Raw genomic sequence first — 10,148 nt, forward strand, 5'->3', positions numbered from 1 at the left:
CCTGGGACTTGGACCCAGGGAGGCAAGGCTTGCAGGGAAAGCGTTGGGGGTAGGGGGAACTACACTTCCCGTGAGGCTCCGCAGCGGCTTCCCAAGAGCCCCTGCGCGCTTTCCGCGCCAGCTTCAGCCTCAGCCGGCGAGCACCAGCGTCGCCTTGGAGCGAGGATGGAGAGCGGCGACGAGGTAGCAATCGAGAGGCACCGCGTCCACTTGCGCCCCGCCACGCTGCGCGACGCCGCCCCCGCCACACTGCACCTGCTGCCCTGCGAGGTCGCGATGGACGGGCCCGCCCCGGTGGGGCGCTTCTTCACGCCTGCCATCTGCCAGGGCCCTGAGGGTGAGCGCTGCGGCCGGACTACAGCTCCCGGCAGCCCCCGCGCCGGCCCGCGCGCTCTTCATCGTCTGAGCTTTTGGGGGTCAAGGTCCACCCGGAGGCGGCGGGAGGGCAGCCCTGGGCTCGCCTCGCAGGGCCCAGCATGGGTCCCTGCCTGAGGCCCTGCGCCTCCTGCTCCAGGACTCGAAGTCTCGTTTCGGGGCCGCAGTCTGCGGGGCGAGGAGGTGGCGGTGCCGCCCGGCGTCGTGGGATACGTGATGGTGACGGAAGAGGAGGGGTTGATGGGGAAGCCGGATCCCTCGCGGGATTCCGGGACTTACGACCAAGAAGAGGAGCCGCTGGAGCGGGACTTCGTGAGCAAAGGGATAGGGTAGGAAGAGGGTGCGGGCGGGAGCTGCATTCCCGATGCTGAGCCGCCCCCTTCCCCAGGACCGCTTCATCGCAGCCACTGCCAGCTTCAGCCGCTTCACCCTGTGGGGCCTGGAGACCATCCCTGGCCCGGATGCCAAAGTGCGTGGGGCCTTAACTTGGCCCAGCCTCGCAGCAGCAGTGAGTACACAAGGAGCCCCCTTTCTGGATCTTGCCCTGGGTGGAGTTTTGGAACACGGGCTGAGGAGCACAGTAGGGCAGACGGAGCCTGGAGGATTCTACTAGGTAGTGCGTGGTAACCGCGGCTCCCCGCATGTCCTGAAGGGGTTATTCTGAACAGCTGGGTGGTTCCCCGGGTGTGGGGGTCAGCCTGCCGCCCTGTCTTACAAGCCAAACAGCAGAGGCGATTCCTCTTGCAGATTCACGCACAGGTGCCCGAGGACTGAGAACCAGAGCTTGAAATTAAAAGCCGCGATCCCGTCCTTCACAGCAGTAAACCAGTTCTTCACTTTGGAGCCACTGATTTCATCACCCCAATAAAGAAGCTCTTCATAGCACCTGAGTCTGCGCGCCTTAGAGCCCCTAAGCCAGCATGAGCCCCTTTCCCACAAGAACCTTGCAGGGCTCTGGCATAAAGAAACAATTTATTGCCAGGGGCAACGGGGGTAAGAAAGGCCAGAATCTTCTGCAGCCAGCACCCACCCCACCCCCAACTTCTACTTTACAAAAGGAATTTTTACAATACCAGTCCTCTGTACAGAGCTCCCCCACCCCCCATCTCACTGTACACAGCTGCCTGGCTCCCTCTGGTCCCTGGTTCAGAGCAGGCCTGGGCCTGTAGCCAGCTGACCTTGGAGTTGGCCTGAGCCCTGAGCTCGCCTTGGTGCTGGGCACCAGTGGGCCCCTGCTAGGCCTGTCCCCTCCTTTTGGAGCTGTCCTCAGCCCCATCTCCCTTAGAGTGCTTTGTGGGAGTTGCAGTGGGGGCGGGGCAGGGCGGGCTATCAGCCCCAGTCCTGCTGCTGTCTTGCCACTGCAGTGGGCAGTGCCTGGTCACCACTTCCCCCTCTTGCTCCAGTCCTTGGGAGTGAAGTGCAGACACTTGGAGTCGATGCGCAGGAGCCGCTTGAGCATGGCCCGCTCATGCCCGTCCACGATGTCCTCTGATAGTGTGAGGATGTACTGGCCCTGGGCAGAGGAGACGGACCAGCAAGTGGTCAGCCCACAGGTGCCTCCACTCTGCATTCCACACACCTGTCTCCCCCTGCCTTCCTCCCTACCTTGTAGTAGTTGATGAGATTGAGGTACTGCAGAGTGGAGATGACATCCTCCTTCTTGATGCTGGTGATTTCACTGATCTCACTGTGGGAGGGCAAAGGTCAGGTCCCCTGAGAACCTTCATCTGTCCCCAGGAACCCCAGGAGAGAGTGAGAAAGCCCGGGAACAGACAGGCCAGCCATGCACCCCCAGGTAGGCGGGGCCAGGCTCACTTGATGGTGATCTGTGGCCTCTCCCCGCTCTCCGACTTCAGCCCCATCAGGATCTCCAGGATGGTTTGGGACCAGTAACTTCGATAGGATAGGAGGCCAAGGTCTGAGAGGGGCTTCTCGGGGGTCCCTGTTTTCCCTTCCACTTTGGAGAGTTCATAGCCTAGAGCAATGGAGCAGGAGAGGGTAAGAGGTCACAGATGAACATAAGCAACATTTGAAAACAGGTCACCAAGGCAGGCTGCCTAGTTCCCACAGTGGCCCTGCCACGTGGCACTTCTGTGCCCTCAGGAAGAACTAATGATCATGTATTCACTCTTCCCCAGTGTGCTGAGCACAGTGGAGGGTATAAGGGCACTGAGAGGAACAGCTGTAGTCAACAAGGGAGACCAAAAGCCGGTGAAGGCTTATGGGCAGGGGATGCAGAGAAAATGGCTCATGGGAAGAAAGTGCCTCCAATTTTCCTTTGCCATCCCAGGCTTGGTGTCTGGGCATGTGAGGAAGGAAGTAGGGACTGATTCCCATCTCTGATCCAGGCCTGAGGAGGCTTGAATTCTCAGTCAAATCAGTCCTCCTACCTGGGATCTTGGAAGTGTGAGCTGCTTTAAGACCTGAGTGGCCTGACTGGGTGTTTGTGAGGATGCAAGGAGAGAAGGTGCACCAAGGTGCTTCCTGAGACGGGGAGACCATTCCTGAGAGCCAGTGTAACTGGCCCGACAGCGGCTCGCACCCTCCAACCCGTGCAGACAGCTGAGCAGTGGGAAGCAGTGCCCAGTGAGATCCTCAGACCCTGCACAGGCCTGGGTGGCTTCACACCTCTTTGGCAGGGTCTTCATTCTCCCCAGTCAGGGACCTGGAATGTTTTTTACTACTAGAAGCCCTTCCTCACCCTCAGCTATAACCAGCCTCATAATGGACCTTAGCCCCGTGTGATCCCACCCACATCCCATCTCCATTGTGGTCTGAGCTCCAAGACGGACTTAGACTGAGTTTCTTCAAGCATCCACTTGTGCTACCAGGCTGAGAAGTTCCTGAGGATGTGACCCCATCTGGGCATCATTTAACCAATAAAATTCCTCCAATGGGCCATAACCTTGATCAAGTAAAGCCACTGTGTCTTCACCAGGCAAACAGCTAGGACTTCTGTCACCAAGGTCAGAGCTTGGTTATTCCAAGGGTTTGGTGAGTGGTGATGTAGACAGAATGGGGGGTGATGGAGAGTAAGAGGCTGGAAGGGAGAAGGGGGCTCAGGGTTGGGGAGGGCGCTGAAGAGCCCATGTGTGATGAAGGTCAGAGTCCCTCTGGCTTTAAGAGATTGACCTCATTGAACACAAAGAGCAATCCATGCTTACATCTGTTTGTTAACAGCATTTTGTACACCTGCCTGCCAGGCTCAGGGGAAAACTGCGGACATTAACCACTGGTCCTTGCCCAAGGACCTGTATCATGGCACACGTTACCAGATACATGAGCACCAGCGGCTCACTAACCTTCTGCCCATGGCCCCTGACGGGAGCATATAAGTCAGTTGAGTGGCACTTAGAACGTTGGCCAAGGAGCAAACTGTGGGGCTGAGAACCTACCCCAGATGAGCAGGGCAGTCAGCCTGAATGGAAAGAACCCCAGTAGAGTGCCACCGTTATTCCTGGCTGGCTCCCCTAGAGACTGGGCTGCACACCCAGGGATGGGAATCACAGTAGCCCGGCACATCTGCCTGTGAGGCACCGATGACGGGCGCACTACCCCCTGGCCGCAGCACACATACTCACTGAACTCGATCAGCAGCTTGCCGTAGCCCCGGCGCTGGTAGGGAGGCAGCGTTAGGATGCAGGCCACATTGTAGTCTTCTGTTGACTCCTTCTCCTGGAAAACGGAGACAGGTGAGTGTGAGGGAAGGGACCTGGCTCAGGACAGGGCACAGGGACAGCCTGGGTGGGCACTGACCTTGGAGAAGTAGCCCACAATGTGGAAGCCCTTGCAGTCATACTCCGTCATGACGTAGAAGAGGAAAGGGTCTGTGTCATAGTACAATGTCTTATGGTCAAGGAAACATTTGGCCAAAAGACACAGGTTCTGGGAATAACTCTGCAAGAGAAAAGGCTTGTCACCACTCTGGGTACCCCGCCTTGAGCCTGGTCAGTGGTTCAGGGTCGACCAGAAGCTTCACCGTTTGTGCTCTGCCCCAGGCGGACAGGTGGTAAGTGTTCCTCCCTGGCAGGGCCTGACCCATTCCACCAGCCCGCAGCTGAGGCAGGGCTGCTCCTCAATGTTGAAAAACCTGTGCACCAGAGGTGTGATGGTGTCTGAGTGCCTCCCTGCTGAGTTGGACAATTTTCCCTGCCTTGCTCCGCACACCTCTAAGCCTGACCCAGAGACTCCAACTGCCCCTTAACATTTTTGTTTTTTTGTTTGAGACACAGTCTCACTCTCTTGCCCAGGCTGGAGGGCAGTGGCATGATCTCAGCTCACTGCAACCTCCACCTCCCAGATTCAAGCGATTCTCCTGCCTCGGCCTCCAGTGTAGCTGGGACTACAGGCATGTGCCATCATGCCTGGCTAATTTTTCTATTTTTAGTAGAGATGGGGTTTCACCATGTTGGTCAAGATGATGTCAATCTCTTGACCTCATGAACTGCTCGCCTTGGCCTCCCAAAGTGCTGGACAGCAGTCAACAAACTAATGTGTCCAAAGTCAGACTCCAACCACAGCTTCTGAGAGCTCTCCCTTTCTGACAATCTTGGGAGTCTAGCTGCTAAAAAAAACTAACATTCTACATCCATAGTCACACCTTCTGGGAACTGATCTCCAATTCTATGACAGTTAAAGAATTCTGGAATTTAACAAAATAACTGCCTTAGGGGTTACCCCAGCAAAATTATGAATCATGCTGCTTTATTTCTGCACACAACTTCTGCATTTCAGACACTGGGTTTTTTGGTTTTTGTTTTTGAGACAGGGTCTCACTCCTGTCACCCAGGCTGGAGTGCAGTGGTGCAATCATGGCCCACTGCAGCCTTGACTTCCCAGGCTCAGGTGATTCTCCCAACTCAGCCTCCTGAGTGCCTGGAACTACAGATGTGCACCATCACACTAGGTTCTTTTATTATTTATTTTTGAGACAGAGTCTTGCTCTGTCACCAGACTGGAGTGCAGTGGTGCATTCTTGGCTCACTGCAACCTCTGACTCCCTGGTTCAAGCGATTCTCCTGCTTCAGCCTCCCGAGTAGCTGGGATTACAGGCACATGCCACCAAGCTAATTTTGTATTTTAGTAGAGACAGGGTTTCACCATGTTGGCCAGGATGGTCTCAATCTCCTGACCTTGTGATCCACCCACCTTGTCCTCCCAAAGTGCTGGGATTCCAGAGTGAGCCACTGTACCCAGCCAATTTTTTTTTTATTTTTAGCAGAGATGGGGTTTCTCCATGTTGCCCAGGCTGGTCTTGAAATTCTGGGCTCAAGTGATTGGCCCCCTCAGCCTCCCAAAGTGCTGGGGTTACAGGTGTGAGTCACTTTGCCCAGCCAGAAATTGCTTTTTAACCACCTGCTGCTGGGTACTGCCACTTGGATGCCCAGGTCCACATTAATAATTACAGAATGGTGGTTAATGCAGCATCTTCATCACCTGAGCTCTGTCCCTTGTAAGAGTCTTCCCTCATCCTCCCTTCTCTGCCTCTCAGCCAGAATGATCTTTGCCTTTCACAAAGACCATCTCTGTGCATCCATGCCTACTCCTCAGAATGCCACTGCGAGAAATTCCCTCAGCCACTTTGTCATCCATGTCAAGGCTCAAAGTTAACCTCTGTAAAGCTCTGCTGACCACCTCCTTTGGGTCCTGCTAACCTACTCTCGGTTTCATGACACGACACTGGAATCTAAGCGGTTGTTGGTATGTCTGTCTCCCCATGGACTGTAAGCTGTCAGAGAACAGACACTCTCATTCCTGGCTACCAGCACCTGCCAGACAGCAGGAACTCAATAAAAATGGGCTGCACCCATCTGTTGGTTCGACTAGTCAGTTTTCCTAAGCAAGAAGAAACTGTCATTTGACTTTACCCCACAGCCCCACTGCCTCTCAGGCACTAACCTTGTTCTTACGTCCATCAATCTCAAAGAAGGAGATGGTGCCTTTGCGGTAAATCTCATTGCCTGGAGGATGTCGTAGGTCACACTTAGTCTGGGGGAGAGAGGAGGATCAGGGATGAGGGCAAGGTGGAGGGTGCTGGGAAGGCAGCCTCCCTGGACCCCTCATACCAAGTGACGCTGAAGACACTTGAGGCTACGGCCGTACTTGAGGCAGAACTCGCACAGGTAGAGGACAGGCAATGTGGTGAGCTCCTGTGGGTACGGGGAGAAGTACCATGGCTTGAGGCGGTGCCGGCCCAGCTCAATACACTCAATGTTCTTCATCCGGGTGACAATGTCGTCGTGGCTCCGGTCAGACACCAGGCTGCCAGTCATGCGTGGTGCCGACGGTATTCCATCTGAGCTGTCCTGGGAGTCCTGCCCGGGGCGAGTGGAAGACACCAGGTTAGAAGAAACAGCTCAGCAGGACACCACAGCTCACAACGCTTCAACAGGTTTCCTTCAAGCCTAACAGCAACCCTATAGGGGAGGTACTATGATCCCCAATTTCCAGACATAACATCTGAAACTCTAAGGGACTGATGATGTGGAAAAAGATCACCCAATGACCATTTTGGAGATGGAGTCTCACTCTGTCGCCCAGGATGGGGTGCAGTGGCGCAATCTTGGCTCGCTGCAACCTTCACCTCCGGGGTTCAAGCGATTCTCCTGCCTCAGTCTCCGGGGTAGCTGGGATTATAGGTGCCTGCCACTATGTCTGGCTAATTTTTTTTTTTTTTTTTTGAGACAAAGTCTCACTTTTTTCCCAGGCTGGAGTGCCAGTGGTGTGATCTCAGCTCATTGCAACCTCCACCTCCTAGGTTCAAGCATTTCTCCTGCCTCAGCCTCCCAAGTAGCTGGGATTACTGGTGTGTGCCACCAGGCCCAGCTAATTTTTTATTTTTAGTAGAGATGGGGTTTCACCATGTTTCACCACCATGTTGGCCAGGATGGTCTCAATCTCTTGACCTCATAATCCACCCACCTTGGCCTCTCAAAGAGTTGGGATTACAGGTGTGAGCCACTGTGCCCTACCAATTTTTTTATTTTTAGTAGAGATGAGGTTTTGCCATGTTGGCCAGGCTAGTCTTAAACTCCTGACCTCAGGTGATCCACCCGCCTTGGCCTCCCAAAGTGCTGGGATTACAGGTGTGCACCATGGCGCCCGGCCCCAGTGATTCATTTAAACCACGTTCTGCCTGGCTCCTAATCCTACCAACACTGGCCCTGCCCATGCCCACCAACCCTTCATTTTTAAACTGATCACTAACTAACTCTCCACCCTGCCTGCATCCCTTCCTTTTCACGCAGCTCCCTTCTGCTGCTCCCCAGACCCACCTCATCAGTGCCCAGACAATTTGATTTTCGCTTCCGTCCTGGCTGGGCTGCCACTGCCCTACGTGCTGCTCCATTCTGCAGATGAGATAGCAGGAAAAGAAGAGATGACTGTGAGATGAGCCTGAAAAGGGCCACCAGAGGGTAAAAGAGAGGAAAGGAACAAGGAATGGTTTGGGGAACTCACCTGGGGAAAAACCGAAGCTGGGGCTGTCTCGCTGGGCACTGGAGTTGCTGGTGAAACCACCTCCACCTTCCGTTTCTGCAGAGAGAAACCAACAAAGGTGGGTCAGAAGGTAGAGAAGGTGGGACCTGAGAAGAAAGCAAGGTCCCTGGAATTGCTGAGGGTACCGTTGAGCGGTGGTTGGGCTGCAGGCAGGAGCTGGAGGAGAGCGGCTGGTCAGGCTCGCCACCGGGAATGGCCTCCCGCTCCTTGGGCAGGTTGAAGCGGAGTGTGATCTGGACCGGGATTGGCAAGGTCTTCCCGCTGGCCTGGGCCGAGGCCGGCTGTAGAGATAGGTCCAGGGTCTTCCTCTGGGGCGGGGATGGCAGTGGGATGGGGAAGGGGAAGAGGGGCCCCTCAGCTCAAAATTATCAAACCCCACCCTCTGCCTTCTGAAGGACACAGGACTAACTACTGGACTCTGGGAGCTACATATGCAATTTGGCCCCCATCTTTTGCAAGCTGAAGTCAGGATAAGAGGATGCCGCCTCCTGCCCATCCAGGAGCCCCTAAATGCCAACAGATAAGAGAAATAGGAGGCAGGAGAGAAGAGGTGAAGTGGGGGACCTACTCACCACCTCTCTCTCTGGAGAGCCGGGACGGGACCCAGGAAGTCCGTTCTTGGTGGGGGTCTTGGCCTCTTTCTTGGGGAACTGGATCTTCTTTAGGTCCAGCCGCTCGTGCGTCACCCATTCATCCAGACGTTTGTTGACTGTAGCAGTGGGGATGGCTCAGGAAGGAATGCCAAAGACTGCCCCCCAACCCTACCCTGCTGCCCCCACCTTAGGCCCAGAACTCACAATCAATGTAATGGACGTAGAAAAGCTTCCGGCCACTGATGTCCTTCACGCTCAGGATCTCGGCCAGTGCTATGGGAATAGCATAGGCAGGGGACTTAGACGGGCCAGGCCATGAGACTCCACCCTTCCACTACCTCCACCCCCAGGCCGGATCCCTAAGGTGCAGCACTTGGAAGGTCTCATCCAAGCCTCCTTCAGTCACAAGTGCCACCCATTTCCGGACCCCTCCCTGTACCTCTCAGAGCAGCTAAGAGCCACGCCCCTTCGTCGGAGTGTCTGAGCCTCGCCCGCCCCATAATTCCAGAGGCCCCTCCCCATCCCGGGGGTTCAGTTGACTCCCTCCCGCCCCTCGCCCTCAGGTTCCTTAGCCCCGCCCCCCGACGTCACTCACGCCACTCATCTTCGTTGTCCTGGTTCCGCCGCAGCACGGGTAGGCGGCAGCCCTCGATTATCTCCCCCTGGGGAGACAGCGCGGCGCCAGGGTCGGCTACTGGGGGGCCTCGGGCTCTACCCACCTCCCCTGGCTCCCTCCGCCCCGCCCCGGGCACCGGACTCACCACCTCCGCCATCTTCCCTCCCTCCACTGCCACTTCCGGCCCCTCTGGGAGACGTCACTTCCGGAACCGAGCGCGCTGCAGCCTAGGGGCTCACGAAGCCCCTATAGAAGACCTTTGAGAGACACCGCCACCCAGCTGCTAGCGGCAAGACTGCCCCTGTGGCTTGGGGGGAGAATGTGGTGTTACAAGCCTCAGACCGAGCCCTAAGTGGAAACCCCCCCCAACGTGCACAGCGATTGGAGAACTACTGAGCCCGTCACCTGACGCCCACCGGGTGCGACGCTGGTCACGTGGATGCGGAGCGGGTCACGTGTCAATACTGTTTGGGGTTTGACAGAGGGCAGTGCTGGGGCGTCTCCTCGTGGCAGCGGGAGGTGTCGCCAGGAGTGAACTGCTAGTGCCGAGCTAGAGGCCGAGAGGCTGGAGGAAGGGAGTGGCTTTAGAGGGGCTTCAACGCTCTTCCAAGTCAGTGGACTTCATTCCGTAGGTAGGAGGATTCAGGGAAGATTCCTAGGTTTATTTTATATACTACGCTTTTTTTTTTCTTTTTTTTTTTTTTTTCAGAGTTTCGCTCTTGTTACCCAGGCTGGAGTGCAATAGTGCGATCTCGGCTCACCACAACCTCCGCCTCCTGGGTTCAGGCATTTGTCATGGCAAGCTCAGAATAAGAAAGAGCACCCATCCATTCATTAATGCATTCATTCACTCATTCAATAGACATTTATAGAGCATTTTTTTTTGAGATGGAGTCTCGCTCTGCAGCAGTGGCGCGATCTCGGCTCACTACAACCTCTGCCTCCTGGGTTCAAGCGATTTTCCTGCCTCAGCCTCCGCTGTAGTTGGGACAAAAGGCGCGGGCTGCCACGCCCAACTAAATTTTGTATTTTTAGTAGAGATCAAGCAATCTTTTCGCCTCAGATTC

At 55.6% G+C, this 10,148-nt stretch overlaps 2 protein-coding genes across 8 annotated transcripts; one reads left to right on the top strand and one right to left on the bottom strand.

Annotated features, from left to right (window-relative positions):
* Window positions 1-3,309, top strand: RNASEH2C (ribonuclease H2 subunit C). 2 transcript variants are annotated; one of them, XM_017537436.2, is made up of 4 exons: window positions 1-337; window positions 515-687; window positions 764-883; window positions 1,123-3,285. In XM_017537436.2, the coding sequence occupies exons 1-4, from the start codon at window positions 166-168 to the stop codon at window positions 1,147-1,149; spliced, it is 492 nt and encodes a 163-aa protein (XP_017392925.1). In that variant the 5' UTR covers window positions 1-165; the 3' UTR covers window positions 1,150-3,285. The 2 variants fall into 2 exon arrangements, with proteins under 2 accessions (XP_017392925.1, XP_017392923.1); XM_017537434.2 differs by having other exon boundaries at window positions 94-337; window positions 2,514-3,309.
* Window positions 1,329-9,505, bottom strand: KAT5 (lysine acetyltransferase 5). 6 transcript variants are annotated; one of them, XM_017537431.2, is made up of 14 exons: window positions 9,227-9,505; window positions 9,061-9,127; window positions 8,670-8,738; window positions 8,445-8,581; window positions 7,998-8,153; window positions 7,834-7,908; window positions 7,650-7,724; window positions 6,441-6,689; window positions 6,274-6,363; window positions 4,132-4,272; window positions 3,957-4,050; window positions 2,191-2,350; window positions 1,981-2,062; window positions 1,329-1,888 (listed from the first exon to the last, which is right to left on the bottom strand). In XM_017537431.2, the coding sequence occupies exons 1-14, from the start codon at window positions 9,236-9,238 to the stop codon at window positions 1,754-1,756; spliced, it is 1,542 nt and encodes a 513-aa protein (XP_017392920.1). In that variant the 5' UTR covers window positions 9,239-9,505; the 3' UTR covers window positions 1,329-1,753. The 6 variants fall into 6 exon arrangements, with proteins under 6 accessions (XP_017392920.1, XP_017392919.1, XP_017392922.1 ...); XM_017537430.2 differs by having other exon boundaries at window positions 7,998-8,180; XM_017537433.2 differs by lacking the exon at window positions 7,998-8,153.
* Between the last annotated feature and the right edge of the window lie 643 nt (window positions 9,506-10,148).

Source organism: Cebus imitator, unplaced genomic scaffold (genome assembly GCF_001604975.1).
Source record: "Cebus imitator isolate Cc_AM_T3 unplaced genomic scaffold, Cebus_imitator-1.0 Scaffold102, whole genome shotgun sequence".
In the NCBI taxonomy this organism is placed as follows: Eukaryota; Metazoa; Chordata; class Mammalia; order Primates; family Cebidae; genus Cebus; species Cebus imitator.

Excerpts from the sequence above, each read along its gene's own strand:
- RNASEH2C (XM_017537434.2), top strand. The coding sequence starts at position 166 with ATGGAGAGCGGCGACGAGGTAGCAATCGAGAGGCACCGCGTCCACTTG. Across the intron at positions 338-514 it reads CATCTGCCAGGGCCCTGAGG|GACTCGAAGTCTCGTTTCGG; the intron begins GTGAGCGCTGCG and ends CTCCTGCTCCAG. Across the intron at positions 884-2,513 it reads GGCCCAGCCTCGCAGCAGCA|TGTGCTGAGCACAGTGGAGG; the intron begins GTGAGTACACAA and ends ACTCTTCCCCAG.
- KAT5 (XM_037741593.1), bottom strand. The coding sequence starts at position 9,238 with ATGGCGGAGGTGGTGAGTCCGGTGCCCGGGGCGGGGCGGAGGGAGCCA. Across the intron at positions 6,690-7,649 it reads ATTGTCTGGGCACTGATGAG|GACTCCCAGGACAGCTCAGA; the intron begins GTGGGTCTGGGG and ends CGCCCCGGGCAG. Across the intron at positions 2,351-3,956 it reads CAAGCTGCTGATCGAGTTCA|GCTATGAACTCTCCAAAGTG; the intron begins GTGAGTATGTGT and ends CCATTGCTCTAG.